At 36.3% G+C, this 22,915-nt stretch overlaps 3 protein-coding genes across 9 annotated transcripts in view; 1 reads left to right on the forward strand and 2 right to left on the reverse strand.

Moving 5' to 3' along the window:
• Window positions 1–322: 322 nt before the first annotated feature.
• The window catches only part of LOC131325993 (high mobility group B protein 1-like), an 85,080-nt gene continuing 62,487 nt past the window's right edge, over window positions 323–22,915 (forward strand). For 2 of the 6 annotated variants that reach the window (XM_058358534.1, XM_058358535.1), the window contains exons 1-7: window positions 369–581; window positions 1,559–1,631; window positions 1,854–1,955; window positions 2,056–2,113; window positions 2,221–2,265; window positions 2,672–2,752; window positions 2,858–2,938. In XM_058358534.1, the coding sequence (XP_058214517.1) occupies window positions 1,561–1,631; window positions 1,854–1,955; window positions 2,056–2,113; window positions 2,221–2,265; window positions 2,672–2,752; window positions 2,858–2,938 (438 nt within the window). In that variant the 5' untranslated portion in view covers window positions 369–581; window positions 1,559–1,560. Of the gene's footprint in view, window positions 582–1,544; window positions 1,632–1,853; window positions 1,956–2,055; window positions 2,114–2,220; window positions 2,266–2,671; window positions 2,753–2,857; window positions 2,940–3,480; window positions 3,710–17,776; window positions 18,486–22,915 lie in introns of those variants that run through there. The other 4 variants (XM_058358532.1, XM_058358533.1, XM_058358528.1 and 1 more) reach the window with 4 other exon arrangements.
• LOC131325992 (E3 ubiquitin-protein ligase AIRP2) lies at window positions 5,238–8,809 on the reverse strand. Its single transcript, XM_058358527.1, has 5 exons — window positions 8,249–8,809; window positions 7,226–7,376; window positions 7,034–7,100; window positions 6,463–6,697; window positions 5,238–5,643 (listed from the first exon to the last, which is right to left on the reverse strand). Exons 1-5 carry the CDS (start codon window positions 8,311–8,313, stop codon window positions 5,433–5,435), a joined length of 729 nt encoding a protein of 242 aa, XP_058214510.1. The 5' UTR covers window positions 8,314–8,809; the 3' UTR covers window positions 5,238–5,432.
• LOC131325987 (cis-prenyltransferase 4, chloroplastic-like) lies at window positions 17,643–21,188 on the reverse strand. 2 transcript variants are annotated; one of them, XM_058358522.1, is made up of 3 exons: window positions 20,676–21,188; window positions 19,799–19,866; window positions 17,643–18,847 (listed from the first exon to the last, which is right to left on the reverse strand). In XM_058358522.1, the coding sequence occupies exons 1-3, from the start codon at window positions 21,144–21,146 to the stop codon at window positions 18,400–18,402; spliced, it is 987 nt and encodes a 328-aa protein (XP_058214505.1). In that variant the 5' UTR covers window positions 21,147–21,188; the 3' UTR covers window positions 17,643–18,399. The 2 variants fall into 2 exon arrangements, with proteins under 2 accessions (XP_058214505.1, XP_058214504.1); XM_058358521.1 differs by having other exon boundaries at window positions 17,643–18,850; window positions 20,676–21,173.

Raw genomic sequence — 22,915 nt, forward strand, 5'->3', positions numbered from 1 at the left:
AAAATTACTCCTCCAACTCTATTTAATTGTTCTCTACGATTTTGCGTGTATTTTTAACGATTTATATCTCTGGACATATATTATATTTTACATTTTTAAAATCATTGTCTTATAAAAAAATTTGAGATCTATCAAATAAAATCCATAATATATGTTTTTAAAATCATTGTCTTATAGAAAAAATTGAGATCTATCAAACAAGATCTATATTACATATTTTTAAAAATATATGTTAAAAGATATAAACTATTGAAAATATATACAAAATTGTAGTGAACAATTAAATAAGGCCGGAGAGAGTAGGTTTGAAGAAAATGAGCCTTAGGATTGGAGATTCAAACAAGGCCTATGAACCATATTTTTGGGTTAATAAAAAATGGGATAGGCCTGAAGATGCTCTTAGGTGCGGAACTGTAAAGCGTTTACCGGTTGGAATCGGTCACTTTAATCCAGTTCATTTCTTACTCCACTCACTCGGTCGCCTCTCTCTCTCTCTCTCTCTAGGTTTCCTCCATCTGTGGTTTTATTCTTCGCATCTCATTTCTGCTCTGTTTCTTACTCCCTGATCGCCGATCTTCAAGGTATTTCTTCTCTTTAGATCCGTTTCTTTTCTTCAAGTTTTGATACATATGCATCTGTATATCGTTGTATAGTTTTATCCTTTACCCAAATCAAACAAAAAAAGCTTTTTGGCCTTTTTTCCTTCTTTTTTCTGAATTTTTTTTCTATATATTGTTTCAATTTCCGTTTCCTCTAAAAACTGATTTGCAAAAAAAAAAAAAGAAAGAAAGAAAGAAAAGAAAAGAACTTTTTTTAAACAAAGGAAGTCAATTACGGAAAAAATAAAGCTTGAATTTTCAAACTTGGCCTAATTATGTTGTCATGTGAGCTGCAGGTATGTAATTTTGTTGCTTTAATTTCTGGACCACTGTTGTTTTGCCTGAACATTTTCTAGGATAAATCACTGATTTGTTTTCCTCGGTTTCATTTGTTTTTTGATTGGTTTTGTTCGATTTGGTTAACTCAATTCCTTTCCTTGTTCAGTTGTTAGCATTTCTAGGATAGCTGGTTACTTTGAGTTATGTTGAAATTTAGTTCTGTTAAAATTATGTGTTTTCGATGCTCTGGACTATGAAGAGGGTATCATGGTAATGTGCACATAAATTGATTTCGGTCTCTAGGCCGGCCCTCTCTAAAAAATGGGGTCATGGTTGTGCAACAAAACGTCCGTTTAGCTCCTCGGTTCTTGGAGGTACAGGGGGTCACTGTTTTGGTGGTAATCTGCTAGCAGTCACTTTGTGCATGTATTATCAAAGGTTAGGTCGGGCTCCAATCCTCTCCCGTCGATTACCCCAATGATTGGGTACTTGATGGTTTCTGTTATCGTTATTTTTTGTGGTTCTGTTAAAAATGCTTCATTTTGTCTAACGATGAATAGTTGGCTTTGAAAACTCTTTTGTTGCATAGTTCTAGCTATGTTCTTGAACAAATCACTGTGTTGATTTAGCACTCTTGTTTCATACTGTATATTTGTTAAAATTAAGGAATTTACTTGTAGTAATGAAGCCTGTCAAAGGTAAGGCAGCGGTGAACAAAGTCTCCAAGGATGCGTTGAAGACCGTCAACGACAGGTTAGCTATGTTTTGGGCATGAATTTTGGTAATTATGCGTGGAGATTTTAAGGGTATTCAGTTTTTATGGATATGAATTATTTTGTTTATGTAAGGTTATTGGCAAACGGTTTTGAGTTAAGTCCATTGAGTTCTATTGACATTTAAACTGTATTTTCAATTGTGGATACAGTGGTGACAGGAATGTCATAATGATGGATGGTATCTGTGTCTCTTTTTCAGAAAGGTTGGGAAGAGTAGCAAACCACCATCTAAGAAGGTCGGGGCAGCCAAGAAAGACCCCAACAAGCCCAAAAGGCCTCCCAGCGCATTTTTTGTATTCCTGTATGAATTGATTCTCCTTTTGCAGTATTAGTAAAAATTATATTATGGGTTTTCTACGTAGTTGAGAAATATCCTTTGATTTGAGTCTGTAATGTTTCAGGGAGGAGTTTAGAAAGACCTTCAAGGAAAAACATCCTAATGTGAAGGGTGTTGCAGCTGTAAGTTTTTTACGGGCTTAAGTTTTTGCACTCTGTTGTACAATCTATTGCGTAGATCAGCTTGAAGAATGAGATACTAATTTCATATGTATATCGTGTGCTTGAAGGTTGGCAAAGCTGGTGGAGAGAAATGGAAATCCATGTCCAAATCTGTAAGTGCTAAAAAGCTTATCGTAAATTGAATAGGAGCTGTTTGGATGTATTGTTAAAGTGAGATACGAGCATTTTAGTGATTAGCTTTGACTTAAATTTCCTATAGATTTTTTCATATGAAAGCTTGAAAGGTCACTGTGGATAACCCAATTTGATCTGCCCATACCCCCAATGATTGGAGACTACATGGGTTCTGTTGTTGTTGTTGTATATGTATTATTGTAAGTCCAATTTGTTGTCTTATACACAGTGGTTTCGAGGGTTTAATGAATTTAGGTATTGTTCAGTTTTATTCTTATCTAGGAGTCAGACATCTGTGATCTGTGGCTACAAGTTAATTGTGGTTAAATAAGGCTAATTGCTTTGCATATTATTGATCTTGTGTGCTCTTTATGGTTTTGGCAGGAAAAAGCTCCCTATGAAGCCAAAGCTGCCAAAAAGAAGACTGAGTATGAAAAGGTTATGACTGCTTATAACAAGAAGCAGGTGAACATAAGTTGCGATAGCATGCTGACATTGTAATTTATATGTTCAATGTAGTCCCCTTAGATCCCTTACTTTTTTCTGTTATTTTGCTATATTTTCTGCCAGGCAAGCAGGACTGATGATGCTGATGAGGAATCTGAGAAGTCGAAATCTGAGGTTCATGATGATGACGAGGAAAGCGGGGAGGTACTTCCGTCTTCTAGTATTGCATATGTTGTCTCATGATATAGAATTTCTATATTGAAGAAGTCAATGATAGTCGAGTACGGTCATGATTAGCTGAATAATTTAACCTGTGATGTGACCAAAGAAACAACATAGGGACAGGTATGAACTGTTTTAATGAAGCGATGAAAACATGTTCCTTGGAACTTCCAGTGGCAACAACCAAAGACATGTTGTCTCGAGTTTCCCGCATAGCAAATTTTTACAGATTTCCTTGCAAGTACAGTTTTGTGACTGGGGCTTTTCTCAACTATGCATTCTGATGGCCATGAAACTAAAAAATCCTCTACATGAGATGGTTTATTTGTCATGCCTTAGAAATCTTATAGTCAGGTTCACTGGAGAGAACCTCCTGTGTTACAATGTAAAAACCACTTTCTTGCTTCAGATCACGATGTTGAAAATAAGAGACTAACACGAATTTTTGGAACCAAACGTTTTCTTGCTCCCTTTTGCTAATTTGAGTTAACCAATTCCAACTTACACGGCTTGACTTTCTGTAGGAGGATGACGAAGACGAGGAAGACGACGAGGATGAGGATGATGACTGAAAATCGATGTTTCCTGACTTGTATGTGTAAGGCTCATCCAGGGCATACATGATTTGTATGCTCATATTATCTGGTTACAAGTGGTTTCTGGAATGGTTGAACATGAAGAACATACTTTGTGCATTGTTGTATTATCACGTAAGATTTCTGTTTATCTCGGGTGAAAGTATTTCTTAGCACATCTTTTAGTTCTCACCGTCACTCTTTAGCCTGCTTTACATTACATGGCGTTGCGAGCATGTTAGTACCATATTTTCCGAGTAAGAACTATGTAAAGAAATGCTGGTTTCGCTAGGACTAGAATCAGCTTGTTGTCAAGCGTCTAATTTATCTTTTGCTGACATTCTTCAGTTCCCGCTAGATCCAAAGATCTTTCACTAGATATGACCAGGATGACTAATGAGCAACCTTGTGGTTTGGTCGTTAAAGAAGCGTTGCCTGTCTGGTGTATCAAAATGTTGTATTCCCATCTTTTCTTTTTGATGGGCTAACGTTTCATTGAAATTGTCCAATCTTACGAAAAATGGGTCACAAAATTGTTTCACCACAAATTAGCACCTGCCAATTCTGGGTTTACAACAATACTAAGAAAGGAGCAGTTAGATGATTTACAAGTAGGACAGTATTTAGGCTCTATTTGTTTCAGCATCTCGCGTTAGAGGAGCAGTTAGTCTTGAGTCTGCGAGCACAGCATCCGCTGGCTGTCGGCTGTGGTCCATTGTTTGGTTCGGTGGCCATGGTGGACAAGAAGGTATTCAGAAATGGTGGTTGAAGAGAATGAGCGGTGAAATTTTGAAAATTGGATCACTGATTAGGTGGGTTAAGTCATTCTACGTCAATTTTGGGAAAATGAATGGACCTTTACAATGTTTTTCTCAAAGTTTTGGGCAACCAAAAGCACACAATTTGGAATATTCAGTTCAAACAGAGCTTTAGTGAGGAGTTCTGCCCAAATTTTCAAGGGTTTTTTTTATGGCTTTTTGGTTGCTTTCTTGATCTTTACAAGATTCGGGTATGATTTTTACCTCATATTTTTTGTCTCGACAAATAAAATCGATAAAAGTATAAAAAAAATAGACCAAAGTTAAAATATAGTATTCCATTTAAGATGACGAACAAGATCCAAAAATTTGATTTTTTTTCAGACTTTTTGGATCTTTTCGTCTTCTTATATGTGTGACATACATGATTGGAAGCCAATCGAGGCTCGTGGTAACCTAGCTTATTACATCAAATTATCTTGTTTATGCAAATAAAATAATTAACGAAGCCTCAAAATGGTAAATAAATAATGCACTGAAGGTTCCGAAAAAGCTCTCCAACACCACTTTTTTCTTTTTTTATCATCATTTTGAGGTCACCCACTTTCTTTCCAAAGGAAGCCGTGAATCAAGCTGATTGAACTATACACAATTGCTTAATTTGCCATTCTTTTTCCCACAAAGTAGTCAGGGCCTGTCAATTCGGCCGGATCGAACCGATTTCATTTGCAACAGATAGTAGGTACTTATGCAAGGCATGTATTTGATGAAATGAGCTAATTTTAAAGAATTTGAAGAAATAAAAGCTGAAGAATGTGGGCAATAAAGAATTTCTTCTATATTCAAATGGAATAAAATACAGTTCCAACACCAAGTAGAGCCTGCTTACATGTATTAGATGAAATGAGCTAATTTTAAAGAATTTGAAGAAATAAAAGCTGAAGAAAGTGGGCAATAAAGAATTTCTTCTATATTTAAATGGAATAAAATACAGTTCCAACACCAAGTAGAGCCTGCTGACAATGGCCAACATGTATGCACAGGTTAACAAATGAGTGTCTAAAAAAGAGGAACAAACAGAAAACTTATGTACAACAAACCATCTACATTTACAAAACATTCCAGCTACTGAAGAAGCCCTACTCACCGGTAACGGGGATCATAAGCCACGAGCATTGGATCCGGAATGACAAGAGGCAACTTCTCAATGTACATCATCAGCCTCTTCAAATTTTCCTTTGCGATTGAAGTCAGGTCAACATATTCGCAGCCGCTGGTGTAGATCCAAAGGTCACCGGAGTTCACTCTTTTGAGACTATCTCGACAGAAGGGGCACGACTGAGATCGAGCGCGCCTGAAGCAAATATTTGGTACAATGTTAACAGAGTAGATTATTTGAACGCAGCAAATCCAATTCTACAGGAGTTGAAAATTCGACGAAGTTCACAAACTAAACAGCCAAAAGGGTGTCCTAAAATTCAGCTAGGGATGTGCCGCACATGTAAATCTATAAAGATCCTATCAACACCTTAAGACAAACTAAACAGCCAAAAGGGTGTCCTAAAATTCAGCTAGGGATGTGCAGCACATGTAAATCTATAAAGATCCTATCAACACCTTAAGCACCGCACTATCGGCAATTGAAATAGGGTAGTGATTTCCAAAACATAGGGTAGTGATTATTTTCTTACTCCTTTCTGTAAATCTACACTTATTCTTCGCATTATTGATATAAATAAATAACGCCCTTTCCATTGATCACATTTTCACATAGAGACATTGTATGCATACACATGAAAGAAGAAAATGAGTGCAAAAATCAGTTCCCATGAAACCTTTTTGAGACTTTCGGCATTGAAGCCTTTGAGTCGGAATGATAGATTCAGCATCTTCTAGTATTGATTTTGGACATGGATACGATATCTGTAAAATGGTTTAAAAAATCCACGCTCAATCCCAAAGACCATCTTGCTTAAAAGCAAGTATAACCAATCTTTTCTCGCGGCAGCTTAATATGGCAGCCAAAAGTTTAGGCATTGAAGATTTTGCATGCATTGCCTTTTCAGAAGAGAGCATACAAAATATCAGACATTCAGGAACAAGTAAAGAAAGAAAGTTCGAAAATAATGGTATGCCGACCAGCTGACAATCGTCAACAACACAATTTGCTCACCAATTTCTGTAGCACTTCATACACATGGAATGATTGCATTTGGGGAAGACAACCTTGCTGTTTACCTCCAGGCATATGCCACATTCTTCTTCTCTCTCTATCTCAATCTCGGACAGCTTACCCTTGTCCGTCTCATCTCTTCTTTGGTACTTGGCTGCACAAAGCTCTCTCTGTTTCCTATCTTCAACATCGGTGATTCCTCTCTGAAGTTGCAATAAAGAGGGGAATATCACACCTGCCCACAGGGTGAGTTCATGAGGTGGTGAATGACAAGTCTTTCGACCTTGGTCAGAGATGAAGTCCCACAGATAATGGGATAGATACTATAATGAGGGACGGTGTGATTCGAGTACCTGTTCTTATATGAACAAAATCATAATGCAACCAGGAATAAATGAATGCAAACAAAGAGACCTAACATCTAAGAACTCCATAAAACGACTGCTGCGTTGACATGATATTAACTTACCAATTGTCCCAAAAGCTTCAATGGTCAGGGAATTGGTCTTACAGTACCACAACAAAGAGAGTAAGAGTACCATTGTAAATTCGGAATAAAAAGTCCACTCACCGTAGAAATCTCTAATACTAGCTTTTCTTTCATGTAATAACATGGTAGTCTTGCCATCATCATAAGCCTGCAAATTCCCATCATGTTAATGGGGTTCAATCCCAGTCAGCAGGAAAAAAAAAATTGAAGTTATGGATAAAAAATCATAATTGTCATAACAACAGAAGCTGCATATATAGAAAATGTATTGACCTTATAAATAAGGATTCTAAGAAATCCGAGGGCACCGGCAAGGTTACAATCGCTCCATCGAACAAGAAAGAGAAATATTCGTGCGCAAGGACTGTAAGATAATCTCATCTGAAGGCAAGCACCATCATATTCTTGTGGATAATCAGAAGCCCTGTATCTCAAGAGAAAATACTCAAGTCAAACAAAGGAAAAGACCATTGAGCCCTGACAATAGAACTAATACAATCCTCTGCCTTCGGATAAAAAATTATCCGTTTCTGAAATATTTTAGTCCAACCATCAAATAAGAAGCCCATGAGTGCTGGGGGAAGAAACTAAATTTGAGGAAAGGAAGCACACACTTGTGACAAAAAAATGAGGAATAGTCAATACTGATGCCGATAAAATCAACTTTGTGCCCCCGTATCTGGCCTAACGAACCGACTAATTCGGAAAGCAAAGCAATCCCGCCATCCTGACCCAAATTAAAGTCGGGGAAAAGCTCCGTATCGACTGACCCAACATAGAGATTGATGGCACAAGGGTCAGAGTCGAACCCAGTCCAGGAATCAACGCCAAAAAGAATTTTATACCGGGGGTTTCGGCAGAACCTTCGAATCTAATACGTAGGAAGGGGAAAATTTGCAAGTTTGGTCTATTAGTAATTCATAAGCAATCATGAGATCTCCACCAATTGAATTTATACAAGCCTTATTATTCACAAGACAAATACTGAAAAATATAAGAGCAGACATCAGATTTTTGCACTGTGGCTAATTCGAACCTTTCAGCTTCAATTGTTCATTCTGATCAGAAAGGGAAAAAGGAAAAGAATAAATAAATAAATAAAACCTCACACCGACAAGCAACAGATTGCTACAGTTATTAACAAATATATTCTGTGCACCAAAAATCATTATGTCATAGAAAAAGAGAATTTTTTCTCCATGGATCTCCAATTTTGATCGAAATTTACTACTGGTCACAGAGAGAGAGAGAGAGAGAGAGAGAGAGAGAGAGAGAGAGAGAGAGAGAGAGATTTACAGGGTATTAGCATGATGAATATCAGCTTGAAGAGCTTTTAGGGAATCTTTGAAAGACTTTCTCATCGCCCTCCCTCCAAATTCCCAATTCCCATCCAACAAAAACCCCAACCACAAATCTCAAAATCCCTCCCACTCTCTCTGCTCTTCAAAAACCCAAATAGCAATCTTTACACCAAAAACCAATAAAAACCCACATCAAGAAATTCCCAAAAATTGCCCCTTTTTGAACCGGTCTCTTCTTGTAGTGGAACAAAACCCAGAAAAAGGTGCGAGAGTGACACCCAATTCACTGTATCTGTTCCTCTCTCTCTAACAAAAAGAAAGAGAGGCTGCGATTTTCTCTCTCTACAACTCTACATAAATACTTATAAAAACAGGTGTAGGTGTCTCCGTCTAGAAAACACTGGAGGGATGATGCATCTTGGTTTGTGTTTTGGGGTTGCGTTGGCAATGGAAATTCTCTCCCAACTCCGAGGCTGATGAGGTGGGGGCCTCCACTTTCCTCTTTCCCCACAATTTTCGCTTGGCGCGCACGTCATCCACAGCAGTAGTATAGTATTATCTGCTTCTACTGGAGAGTATTACGACTCCACGATGATTACCCGGATATCATTTGCGATTGAGAATAAATTCTTTCAAGGCCGGTGTAAAAGTCTATTTTTCAACCGTAGCATATTGTGGCTTTTACCATATATGTATTGCTGTAATTTGAATCATTCACCTTGTAAAGTCCGTATAGTATTATATTTTTGCGAAAAATAGTTTAATCAAACATCGATAAGTATATAAAAATTTAAATTTTTGTTTATAAAATAAATGATCTGATTCTGCTAACAATTTTAAAGTCAAACTATTTATTACCGTTAATTTTACAAAAAAAAATTCAAAATTTGATATATTGATATCCGAACAAGCTGATTTTTTTAAATGAATTTCTACACTGTAGGCCCAACTAGATTAACGATTAACACATAGTTGAGCCCACAATAACAGCGGTGGGAAAGTGATCTTTCCACCGGCACCGTAAAGAATTTACTCTCCATGCAATTCCCCCCCTTTTATTGAAATGCCCTTTAATTGATGGGTCATCGGTATCGCCAAGTGATGCCTCACACTCCTTAACACCACACCTATAAACAATATTCATATGTAGTAACTCTAGAGCACCTATTAAATTTTTTTTTTAATTAAATAAAAATCCAAGTGAATGATAAGAATGAGTAATTCAAATCCTATTTGTCACGTGGGAGTAACTCTAGAGCACCTAAAAAATTTATTTTCAATTGAATACCCAAGTGAATAATAAAGAGAGTAATTTGGATACTACTAGTGTACATGTGTTGGTAGTCTTCAAAAGTAGTGCTACTAACTAACTAACAACGACCTATAGTTGTGATTAATTTAGCTCTCCACTGCGGACAGTACAATTAATCTCGTAATAATTAGTCAAAATACACGTAAATTAGCAAATTATCAACAAATTATATATGTGCACGATCGATTTTTTTATTGACCAAGACCGTAGGTTAATTTGATTTTTTCATTTTACATGGCAGTAACTCATAGTAATAAACACAAGTATCTCTCTCTAACCCTAAAACAGCCGTTACACTTTCTCTTCGCATTCCCCTCTTTCTTGGGTTTATACCCAAATATGGGCAGTGGGAGGGGAAGGATCAATTCCTGCCTTCAGATCTGGTTTCCCTTCGCCCTTTTCCACCAAAATCGTTTGTCATTCGCCGTCGCACCGCTTCTGGGTTCGTAGTCGCCGGTGGCTTCATGGGTCGCTGACTTAGGAGCTTAATCGGTAGGGGGCTAGGCAAGAGAAGGGTTGTTTAATGACGAAGGGAAGTGTATTTTTTTTTTTACTTTATTTTTTTTCGTCCTAATTTAGTCCGGTTTCTGTCCGGGTTTAGTCCGGTGGTTTGTTGGTCATGGGCTCAGTATTAGTTTTATTATTTGCGAATCTGATGTCGCTAGGCGAGTTTAAAATAGTATTGCACATACTGTGTTCTGATTGTCTTCTCTAATGGTTTGTTTGATCTGTAGTTGCCCATTTGCCCCCTAATGAGATTTCTCTTTGTTGTGTAGACTTTTGCCTCACTATTGAATATAAATTCTCACATTTGAAAACAAAAAAAAAAAAACTCGTAGTAATAACTTTATGGACTAATTAATCAAAATATGGTCCGATACGATCACAGTGAAGTCACAAAAAGCATTCCTCAGACCCTACATACTGTATCAAACAAAATTTGGCCGACACATAATTGCCGAACGAACACGAGAAATGTGAGTGCTAAGACATTCACGTCATTTGGACTGATTTCGGTTGGGTATCACGTGGTGTGCACACGTAGTGTTCGAACAGCTCATTCGGATAATTTAAAAGTGTGTTGGACAGTTCAAATTAAAACCCTCTCTTCTTTTTCTCTCTTCTTTTTTCCTCTCCAAATCGAGCAGTCCAAAATAGAAATAGACGCCTTAGATGTGACGAATAAAAACCACGTGGTACCCATCCGGCACCCAAAAATTTGTCGAGTTTTTACGCTCCGGAATATGTTAGAGAAAGACATGACAGCATGGTTAATTGCTATATGTGGCAACAACTCAACAGAGCCGGGTGTGGTCGTGAGCAAAGACAAACCAACCACAGACCTCCTAGGAAAGGTGATGACTTGTCTCATAAACTGACTGACACGTGACACACATGCAAAAAGCCCAAAAAAAAAAAAAACAAACTGATTTTTGAATCCAAGCCTTATATCAATGGACTCTAGCCAAGTTACCATCTCTTGATCCTTTCCACGTGGGATACTAGGATTTGAATTGAACCCCGTCATGTGTGCTTTAGAATTCAGAGTTATAGATAGCATCTGAAACCCACCGTAAACTAACGTACTAATGTGAGAGCCCATAATGGGCTACAGTCCCACATCGGGAAAATTGTAAAGAATTAAATGAAATATAAAAGAATCCGACCACCTACTATTACTTGAGGTTAATCTTTTTAGCCACGTAATTAAGTGAATGGTTAGCAGGTTAGCCGGGTCGGGTTGCTACAACTAACTCCTCTTTAACCCTGTTGATGTATACAAACTATTTGGAAAAAAAATCATTCCAAGCGTGACATTATATTGTACTAGTTTGAACATGCTTTTAATAATTGTACCTTACGTACCATATTAGGTGATACGTAACAGTTTGTGCGCCTTTTGATAGTCCGGTGACAATGTGAGATGCAAACACGCATGTGTACCAATCGGTTCCCGTTACGTAGTGGTCTGTTTTTCATTCACAGATCGGTTTACAGCCGACTGTTATCGGTGATTTAAACAACTTAATTTTTTTTTTCCCAATCAATGATTTAAAAACTCGAGACTTTTACATCCGACATTTCTTACGTCTCACTCTGGACTCCCGAAATTGTTACACCGCGACATGTAAGGTGTCCCAGGACCGTTAATTAATACTACCTTGCGAGTTTGGTGATTACAACCACTACAATATCACTTATATTTCCTTATTGTGTTGGATAAGAGTGGTTGAAATATTTTTTTTCTCTCTCTTAATTAATATATGAAAATACGTACAAGTATCGTGTGAATTACGTCAAATTGAACAGTTAAAATAGGAGAAAGTTACTAAAAAACAACAAAAAAAAGGAATAAGAGAGGTCAACTGAGCTAATCTAGCCTATTATCGAGTTTAAAGATAATATAAGGGTGAGTTATTGTAAACTTGTTTTTTTTTTTCTTTCTTTTGTGTGTGTTTGTTCTTTTTTAAAATTTTTGTTAGAATTTGCATTATATTTTTTGAATTAATCGTCCGTCTCGGCAAGAGGAGTCTGCAAAGTAAAAAAATTATGACTAAAAGTGAAAAAAGTTCACTAGAGACGAAAAAAATAACCAAACAGCAGTCTTTTTTTTTTGTCTAAAGTGTCGTCTTATATAAACTTTTTCCAACATCGGTTCATGTTTTTATATTTTTTCAATTTGTCTCGTTGAGACGAACGATTATAATTCTAAAAATTACAACAAAAAACAAAACAGAAAATTACGGAAAATAAAAATACCAAAATAACTTCTAGACAAATAAATTTACCAGAACGCAATTAGTAAGTTTTTATAATCCATGAAAGTTCGAGAAAAAAAAAAGCCTTACACCTTTATTTTAATTGGGGATCGCGTCCTCCAAATCTTTATTAAAGCATCACCAATCACTTAATAGAAGTCTCCAAAATTTACACGTGTGCATAAATATCAGAAAAAACAAAAATGAGTATACTCCTGTTGGGTCCATTGTGAGCTCTTTTTGAGTCCACTATGGGACAGAAATCGTTTACTTTTTTGAGCTCGTTGAGAATACTATGTATGTCAAAAATCTTGTGCATCATGTATCGGTTGATATCTTTGGAAAGTATTCATGTTGAAAAAAAAATATAAAAAAACACAAAATAGTACTGAATTGAAATGCATTCATTTAGTACAAAGGCGTTTCGAAAACATACCAAACCGTAATTGACATGGAGTATAGATCATATGACTTTTTGGCATGATCAATGATCTCGACAATCTTTAAAATAAACGGTATGTACCACAATGCGGTGTACAGGATCCTCTCCACTGTTCCAATAAATTTACGTTAGGTTCTCATATCATAGCATAAAAAAGTCAAGTTTCTTACCTATTTGAAAATACTATGTTCATCTAATGGAGATTAAGAAATCTCATCAATCAAACCATCTAACAATAAAATCACACATTAATTAGGTTCTTGATGATCACCGTTATCTTAGGTGGTGTTCCACTTTTAGAATTTTAGTAAATTAATCTTAGGTCCATTATGTGAGCTTCATAAGCCTATAAATACATCTATTAATTTTGTAAGGTCTCAAGTCTATTTTAGGGTACCCTGGGGTTTAAGCAATCATAAGATTTTAAGATGAACTTTTTTATTATAGAATAGGGTACCCTAGGGTTTAGGCATTTTTATAAGGTTTTAGGATGCACTTTCCTATTATAGGGTTTTAGTAGTTTAGACATTTTCATAGGGTTTAGGATTTTAGGTACTTTCATATATAGGGTACCATAGGGTTTAGGTTATGTGGACTTGTGGCTTTACAAAACTATTAGGTGAATTTATAGACTTGTGAAATATCTATAGTGGACTTATCACTAAATCTCCCACTTTTCCTTCATAAAAATTAAGTACTTATTTTCAATTTTCAACCTCAAAAATAATGTATTTATGAAAATAATTTTTTAATTTTTTTTACATTGTTCAAAAGATCTCGTCGAGATCTATCAATCAAGATCCATATTACTTATTTTTTAATTTCACTAAAGCATATTGAAAATAGGTTCTTAAAAAATAAGTACTTATTTTGGAAACCACCAAAATAAGGAATTGGATCCTCCAATGCTTAATTAATTTGGATTGGATTGGACAGGATAAGCCAAATACGGATTGTCCATTACTGCAATTAAAGGTTCGAATCTGCTCGGAGATTTTTACCGTTGAGAGTCTGTATGAATCTCAACCATTGATTATCCCAATGTATGGTGATATGGTCTAGATTTGGAGTCTTTGGGCCTTGTTCATTTTGGGATCCCAAAACTCCCAGGCATGGTTTTTAATAATTTTTTTTTATCTATCTCTCTTCATTTATTACTTTAAAAAATCTTTCTCAAAATCCAAACGGAACAAGATTGTCACCAAAACTTAGACCGAAGAGTGTCCGAACCCCAAAAAACTGCACCTACAAACATACATTTTTCGTATTATTTCTCTCATCAAATCCTATATACTCCATTCACAGCAAATAACAAGTTCGATCAAGTTTTAGAAGGGAAATGATTTTCAATCCCTTTTTTAAGGATTTGGAAATCCTGGTGTGCACGGTCCTGTAAGGCGTCCTGTAAGGTGTACACAGGTCATTGATCTTGACAATGAATGATTGGATATAATCTAAACTTTTACAAATCCTACCCGTCCATTATTTGAATGAAAATCCGAGCCGTCTATTGCCGAGATGGACGGCCGGATTAGCCGCACTACACGTGTAGTGCGGGAGGTGCACTACACCGCCTCCGGGTCTCTTTTTTTTATTATGACACTTTTTTTTGTCTTTTAGTGAATCTTTTTTATTTATTTATCAGCTTTTAGTGAATCTTTCATATGCATTTTTTCACTAAAAGACAAGGAAAAAAGTGTCATAATAAAAAAAGGAAGTGTGAAAATTATTTTCCATTTATAAATGTGGAACTGTGCTAAATTTTTAATACATGCACTGTTTCTTGGACTTTCTACAACCAGCAACTTCACTTGCTCGATCGTAGAATTTTTCATAAGCAGGCAAGAGGAAACTCAACAAATAGCAAAAAACTATCCACAATTATTCAAGGGGAAAATTTCCGAACTAATTATTAAGGAGCCATCTGTCGCATAATCCTCTATTTTCAGCCGCGAGCTCCACAACAAAACAACAAATAGAATATATAGGTATCCACTTCCTCCTCATTTTTCTAATTATAAAACAACAAAGATTTTTTTATTTTTATTTTTTAAATGTTATAGTAGATCCAGCCCGACATTCAAACTGATGTGAAGAAGAAATGAAAGGTGAGAGTAAAAGCTTAACCTTCAAGCAAATGGCAATTAAGTTTCTTAAGAATCGATTTACCAAATAGAATAACTTAAGGATAATTAATTGCCCCCCTTATATTATTGGTTACCCATGATAATGACTTGCCAACCTCAGCTCTGAAAAAACAACAATCATTCGGCGTCATTTGTAGAGTGGGACGCAACCATTTGCTTCCAAAAACACACACGTCAACTAATTTTTTTAGAGAACAAAAAAAGGCTAAACAAAGACGGCAAAATCTAATTTACATCAAGAATAAATTATATCCACCGTCGGTGTAAAATTTTATTTTTCTTCCACCGCCTATTATGGGTCCCGCCGAGTGTTTATATTATTGAGATTATTACCACTAGGTACAGAAAATAAAAAGTATTTCCCATTCAGGTAAGATAGAATACTTAATTATCACTAGATACAGAAAATACATTTACTATTAATGGAAGTGTCACCCTAGGATTTTAGGGTACCCTAAAACCTTAAGGTACATTAGGTTTTAGGATACCATAGAATTTTAGGGTACCTTAGGATTTTAGGGGTTAGAATACCCTAGGGTTTAAGTTAAGCACTTTCATAGAGCCCTAGGGTTTAGGTTTAGACACTTTCATAGGTGCACTTTCTTATTATAGGGTTTTAGCGATTTATGCACTTTTATAGGGTACCTTAGGGTTTAGACATTTTCATAAGATACCCTATGGTTTAGGCACTTTTATAGGGTACTCTAGGGTTTGGGCACTTTTATAGGGTACCTTAGGGTTTGGGCACTTTCATGGTCTTAGGTACTTTCATAGAGTTTTGATGTTTCATTAATTAGAGGTGACCTAGTGGGAAAGATTTTTTATTTTCTGTACCTAGTGGTAAAAAGCCATATTTTGTTGTGATCTAACCGTTCATATTTCTAAGACATGCAATATAGTATTGACATGCAAAAAAATCAACTTGATCGGAAGTCGACAGATATATCAAAATTTGGATTTTAGTTTATAAAATAGACGATCTGATTTCTGTCAATAATAATAAAGATAAACTATCCATTTTACAAAGCAAAATTCAATTTTTGATACTCTTATCGATGTCCGATCAAGTTTATTTTTTTGCATGGATACACTACTATGTGCGGTCTATAAAATGAACGGTTCAAATCAACAATAAACACAAGATATGACCAAAAAAAGTGATGGTGGAAAAGTAAAGTTTTCCACTGCCGGTGAAAATAATTTAATCTCATTTACATCTTGTATCATTACACAAGAGAGATAGTACTCCTACTACATGACTACTAGGGTTTGATTATTGAGGTGATGTTGCAAGAAAGAAATCTTTTATGAATCTTCTAGTTCAAGTGTCGATGATGTGCCTTTGACTAGACCAGAAAGGGAATCAGTAAAAATGCACATAGGCTGATCTGGACACTCCTGACGTTGCGACATAAAAAAATAGATGTTACTAATGAGTTCTAAGGGCACAATAATGGGGTTTCAATTCATTGGGACCCAAACCTTAAAAAGAGGCCTCATTTGTTAAGGTATCATTTGTTTTAAGTACTCCCTTCGTCTTCTTTTTAAAGTCTAGTATTCCATTTTGGAATGTCCCTTAATAAGTATCTATTTTGTAAAGTTAGTGGGTAAAAGTTGATACATTTTTCATTTTGCCTCTAAAAGTATATTCTATTTTGAAAAGTTAGTGAATAAAAATGTAATGATGATGTGAGGGTAAGTAGAGAAAGTAGAGATAAAAGTTGATGTGAAAGATGTAATGATGATGTTTTCTTAATAAATTGGAGTTACGAAGCGGGACACTTAAAAAGGGACGGAGGAAGTACCAAATATGAACAAGGAGTGAACTACCAATCAAAAGATGCCAGATATATAATGTTTTGTTAAAATTCTCATGACCTAGATTAAACTAGCATTGGATATACACTCTGAATACCTTACAAATATACAACACGTAGGGTACGACATACAACACCATCAGAATTGCCAGTACTATTAATCTCATCACTATAAATTTCGATGGAATTATATATCCTATGAAATCATATGACCTTTCACTATTGGTTTTGTCAAACAAATGAACTCTAAGAATCTATGTATACTGATATCCTAAAGAGGTATATAATGTTGCATTCTATTAACTAATATGGCCCTTCACTATTAATCTTGTCAAACAAGCGCCCACCCTTAGAATTCATTTGTAAAAAGGTCTGTGAGATTTCAATCCAACATATTCATTCCTGACCAGTAAAAAACTTCAACTAAATGTAGAAAATATAGTTCCCTTCGGCTTGTAGTCCAAATCTGATGTTCAAATTCGAACAAAGAACTGAACCTAGTAAGACCCAATAATCTGATCCCATCCTATCCTATCCTATCCCAATAATTCGTGAACCCCACTTATCCTCTCTATGCCTATTCTCCATCCCATCCTATCCAATCCTTCTTAGAAAATAATCTGGCAATCAAACGTGTGTTCGTCAGCTATTTGCTCAAGAGTCTTAAGATTCACCCACTTTCTAACTTGAATCACAATGGAATCTTGGTTTTTCCATGACTTGTGGTGGGTTCCATCTTTATCCACTCATCGTACACGCAAAGCAAGCTTAGGCTCAGCTTGCGGGAAGGAAATCACTGTGTCAGGCCAATCAGCCCACATTTCTGACTTGCAGTTGCTCAAAACTCATTTGAATTTATTCAACGAAAGGAACATATTATAAGCAAACCAATGGTCCATATGTGAAACAGGGAAAACAAAAGAGAGAAGCAAATTCACTGCATTTCTGGAATTGTTATAATCTACAAACAATCTCAAAAATAATCGCTCTCGAACACCTCCATATTTCTGATGAGCAAGTATTATGTACAAGATTAAGTGAGGCACAGGATAACAAGAAGAAGAAGATGAAAAAATAGAATGGACCGACATTTGTACCTCGATATCAGTTTGTAGAGTAAACTAGGACCAACCCTTTGTTGTATCTTCGAACATGTTCGGAAAAAGTACACGGAGGCTTTTCGTGTTGAAAAAAACAAAATTATGAATCTGTAACCGTATAGAGTGCCTTCGGGACTAGATTTTTCCCGGATAACAACTTTTCTGATTTCTGATAGACTCCTTCCAATAGCTATTCTTGGTTGATGGACATGTGAATTTCCGCACGATATCCTCACGAGTCATTCTGAAGCAATCTTCAATCTGTGCATCAACCCTGATGCTGAGTAGTAGTTAATTTCCAGACCCCAGGTATTTCAAGCGCAATATTATCTTATTCCCAGAAGACATCCTTCATTCATAAGGAATCAGGAATTGCATGATAGACTGCTTTAGCTGTGACATCTCATTTGGACACCGAACTGTTTATCTCTTTCCAAAAAATTACTGATTCCAGAGCAACCAAAAGCTAATGCTCCTTCAGTTCGATTCCAAATGCACCCACAGTTTTGTCAATCTCTGTACTCTACTTCCACAATAACAAGAAAGGTTGGTATGGTAGGTATTGTAATTCAAGAATCTCGCTCACCATATCGTCTCTGCCTTTGCTGAAAGGATCGTAAAGCCATTACAAATTCGGTTTCTCCAAAATCAGGCCAATGCGATTGGGTGAAGTACAACTCAGTATATGCCAACTGCCACAGCAAAAAGTTGCTAACTCTAAGCTCGCCACTAGTTCGTATAAGTAGATCAGGGTTTGGCATCTCTGCACAGTTTGTTTGCAATTCCTGCTCTATTAGAAACTCATTAATGTCTTCAGGTTCAATAACACCATCTTTAACTTTCAAAGCAATGCTTTGACATGCTTGCACAATGTCATATTTGCCACTGTAGCTAACTGCTACAATCAATTGGAGTCCTGAATTATGCTTTGTCCTCTCCTCAGCATAGGTTATCAGTTCCTTCACTGAATCTGGGAGCTTCGATGTATCCCCGATACAAGAAAACCGAATATTATCCCTGCTGAAAACCATCAGATTAGCTGCTTTTTCAAGCATATATAGCAAAACTATCAGGTACATCCATTTGAATGTTAAAAAAGGTGAAGGCATCCAAGTAGAAAGAAATGAGAACACTAAGAATGAGAGTAATGATATGAGGATCATAATTTTGGGTACCATCTAATGTGCCATCATTGGTGGCACCAATCACGTCACCCGTAGAGCTTTCTGAAATTTAATGATAAACTCTCAGTGATGACCAATAGAAATGATCACGGAGGAGATTTTTCAACTTGAAATGGCCGATTTAAATGAAGTCCCAATCCACAGAAAATCGACAAGTTAAAATCAAGACTAAAATTACTTAAATTGGTGCCTCCTCAGGAAAACTGGAAATAAATGCTAGTATGTTCACCAAGAGATTTTGGCATGAGCAATTTCTGAACAGATACAATTCTCGGTTATGTTGTCCACCTATGGTGCTTCACAATCAAGCTTTAACAAGAAGAATGCAAACCTGCAAAGACAAAAATGAGGGAGTAACTGATGATACATTGATGATGCCATTTACATGAAGGACAATTCAGCCACATAACTAACATAAACACGAAAACCAGTGAGGACTTCCACCTCCAAATACGTTAAATTTTTGTACATTTTGTACAAGAATGGACACAGTAAAGGAATAACATGAACATAGTTATGTCTATGGCAATGCATGATGAAATTGTTGTCTGCTCTGCCATTAATATGCTTCTAGCAAGATGCTTTCGCTCTAGGATAATCTGATTTTTGCTCTTAGATTATACTAAGTTGTATCACCATAGGCTTGTTCGTGTGAAGAAATCATTTGAATCAGTGGGACTTAAATTATAGCTTTTTCTTGATATTATATCTTAACTAAAATCTAACACACAAATATGAATAAAAAAATTGAACTAAACTTCATTTGACTTAAAAGAAAATGTACCTCATGAAATTGTTTACTTCATCCTTCATTCCTCTTTCAAGTAACCTCATCAAGAACCCTACTTCTACCTGCAAAACCCCAACAGAAACAGACCACCGTCAAAGAAATTTCACAATAAGAGTGCTACATACCCAGAACCAGACGCAACGTTTAATATGGGTCCCATACAATGCACCTAAGAGCCACACATATACAACAACTCCAGGTCCAAAGACATAAATGTCTGGGCGCAAACTTGTCAGGAAGCATTCAATAAAGTGGGTCACATACGATCCACTTAAGATTCACAAATATCCAACCGCTCTGTAATCGGATCCGTGTCTGGAAGAAAACATACACAAAGTTATAGTACATGTAGAGTTCATACATACATAGGTTATAAAATTTTCATTACGTACATTGTGTTCGTATATATAATTTCAGACATATACAAGTTATATATCTTTATTCGTATTCAAGTTATAGATGAAATTTTCAAAATAAATTTACAGCGCATGTATGTAGAGTTCATACAAACACACAAGTTATAAAATTTTAATTACACACATATATAATATCATACATACAAGTTATATATGTTTATACATATTCAAGTTATACATGAAATTTTCATTATACAAATATACTCTATGTTCTTGAGCTCATCAAGCCAAATACTGTCAGCTTGGCTCATTTATTAAACGAGCCTAAAATCGAGGGTCAAGTTCCGTTTGCATAACATACCAATCAAACTCGAACGAGCTTTTACTGAGCTGAGCCTCTAACAGTTAGCAAGAAGCTCGGTTAATCATTCGCAGCCCTACTCTCTCACACACACAGGCACAGAAATACATACGAAATTCACACTCAATCGAATACGCACAGTTAAAAATCTGACCTTGGGTCGAAGCCAGTTATCAGAAGAGAAAGCGAAGACGGTAAGAACCCTAATCCCCCACCTGCAACACAGCTCCACCATCCCCTTCAGCGCCCTCAACCCCGCTTCGTAACCCGCCACAACCGGCAACCCCCTCGTCCGGGCCCACCTCCTGTTCCCGTCCATGATCACCGCCACGTGTTCCGGCATCGCCTCCCACCTCAGCCCCGCCGGCAGGCTGACGACGTCGTCTTCCTCCACTCTTCCCCCGACGAAATCGTCTATTGCAACATTCTGGGCGGCGGAGCAGAGGAGGCGGGAGACGGTGCGGTGGTGGAGGCGGAGGAGGAGGGGTGGGAGAGGAGAGAGAGTGGGACTGGTGATGAGGGGAGGAGAGAGAGGGAAGTAGGTTAGGGAGAGCATAGTAGAGTAGAGTAGATTAGTGCTAGGGTTTTGGTATGGTGGTTGTAAGAAGGAGAGCAGGGGATGCATTTGACGCGGGAGAGAGTTTGACTATCTTATGTACGATAGAAACGAATGGTCAGAGACCTTGGACTTCCCGTATGCGACGTCGTTTCATCAGTAAGCCACCACATTCAAAAAGTGTACGAACACAATTTTAAAATACAACTGTATCTCGATCCTCCTTTCGATGTACGTGGATTTCCGACGCAATTTTGTTTTAAAGTTACGTTGATACCATTGATCATAGGAGAAATATCTTACTCAAGTATACGAGGTGTCATATCAAAATGAAAATAATAAAATGTACTATGTGAAGCTTTGTTTGATAAAAATGAAACGGAAAAATAACAAGTATATTGAAATTGAATGCTGAAGTTGTTAAATTGAAAAATTATTTGATAGAAATATTAAGAGGTCAAATGATTTTAATCATTTGATAACTAAGTTAGTGTCAGTAATTTTATTCATAATCGTTCCCTTCTAATTTTTATAATTGGTCGTCATGTGCTACGCAGGCGGTAGAGATACGGTGACTCAATGTGGTGGTGTGGTTTGCTATGGTGGTGATATTGGCCGTGAATTGATCATGATAGGTGTTGGTCGTAGCTAGGGTGAAAGGAAAACATGTTAAACAGAACGGAAAAGGAAAATCAGACCAAAATGGTGTTTGGTTTCATTTTTAGAGGTAATCGGCTCAGTTTGATTTGAGAATGGTAACGGACTATACTAAAATGTAGGGCAAATTTCACTGACCTCCCTTGAGGTTTCTGACACGAACAGAAATCTCCCCTGAGGTTTCTGAAATGACACTGCCCTCCCCTCCTTTACCCGATAATACCAAGGGACCCCCCTGCCGTTAACTTTCCGTTAGAAAATGGATGGAAAATGTGATGTTGTACTATACTTTTTACAATACCTATACTACTCTCATCAGACTCTTTACCCATCTCATTTATAAAATATAAAATACAAACATTTCTACACTTTGCGCTCATTTCACTTTGAGATTTTGTCCTTATTTAAAAGGATTCATATTTGTTAATTTTCTGTCAAACTCTTGTGAATTATTGGTTCGTCTTGATAAGAGGAATTGAAAAAAGTAAAAAATTAAGACTTTTACCAAATATTTTGAGAAATTCAACATTTTGGGTAAAAGTAATAAATTTACTCTTTTGATTCCTTTCGTTGAGACAAACCAATAATCCACAAAAATTTAACGCAAAACTAGCAAATACGAAAAAAATTCAAATATGAACAAAAATCAAAAAGCCTAAAAATCCCACAAACAAGCCTGCATGAAAAAATTGAATATGAACAAAAACTAAAAAGCCTAAAAATCCCACAAACAAACCCACAAATTTTTTTTTCGTGCGGGCTTGTTTGTGGGGCTTTTTAGGCTTTTTGGTTTTTGTTCATATTTGAATTTTTTTCGTATTTGCTAGTTTTGCGTTAAATTTTTGTGGATTATTGGTTTGTCTCAACGAGAGGAATCAAAAGAGTATAAATTTATTACTTTTACCCAAAATATTGAATTTCTCAAAATATTTGGTAAAAGTCTTAATTTTTTACTTTTTTCAATTCCTCTTATCAAGACGAACCAATAATTCACAAGAGTTTGACAGAAAATTAACAAATATGAATCCTTTTAAATAAGGATAAAATCTCAAAGTGAAATGAGCGCAAAGTGTAAAAATGTTTGTATTTTATATTTTATAAATGAGAGGGGTAAAGAGTCTGATGAGAGTAGTATAGGTATTGTAAAAAGTGTAGTACAACATCACCTTTTCCATCCATTT

Source organism: Rhododendron vialii, chromosome 5a, assembly GCF_030253575.1.
Source record: "Rhododendron vialii isolate Sample 1 chromosome 5a, ASM3025357v1".
In the NCBI taxonomy this organism is placed as follows: Eukaryota; Viridiplantae; Streptophyta; class Magnoliopsida; order Ericales; family Ericaceae; genus Rhododendron; species Rhododendron vialii.

Excerpts from the sequence above, each read along its gene's own strand:
- LOC131325987 (XM_058358521.1), bottom strand. The coding sequence starts at position 21,146 with ATGCATCCCCTGCTCTCCTTCTTACAACCACCATACCAAAACCCTAGC. Across the intron at positions 19,867-20,675 it reads ATAACTGGCTTCGACCCAAG|GTAGAAGTAGGGTTCTTGAT; the intron begins GTCAGATTTTTA and ends GGGGTTTTGCAG. Across the intron at positions 18,851-19,798 it reads GAAGTAAACAATTTCATGAG|CAGGGATAATATTCGGTTTT; the intron begins GTACATTTTCTT and ends GATGGTTTTCAG.
- LOC131325992 (XM_058358527.1), bottom strand. The coding sequence starts at position 8,313 with ATGAGAAAGTCTTTCAAAGATTCCCTAAAAGCTCTTCAAGCTGATATT. Across the intron at positions 7,377-8,248 it reads ATTCATCATGCTAATACCCT|GGCTTCTGATTATCCACAAG; the intron begins GTAAATCTCTCT and ends CTTGAGATACAG. Across the intron at positions 6,698-7,033 it reads TAGTATTAGAGATTTCTACG|GTGTGATATTCCCCTCTTTA; the intron begins GTGAGTGGACTT and ends CCCTGTGGGCAG.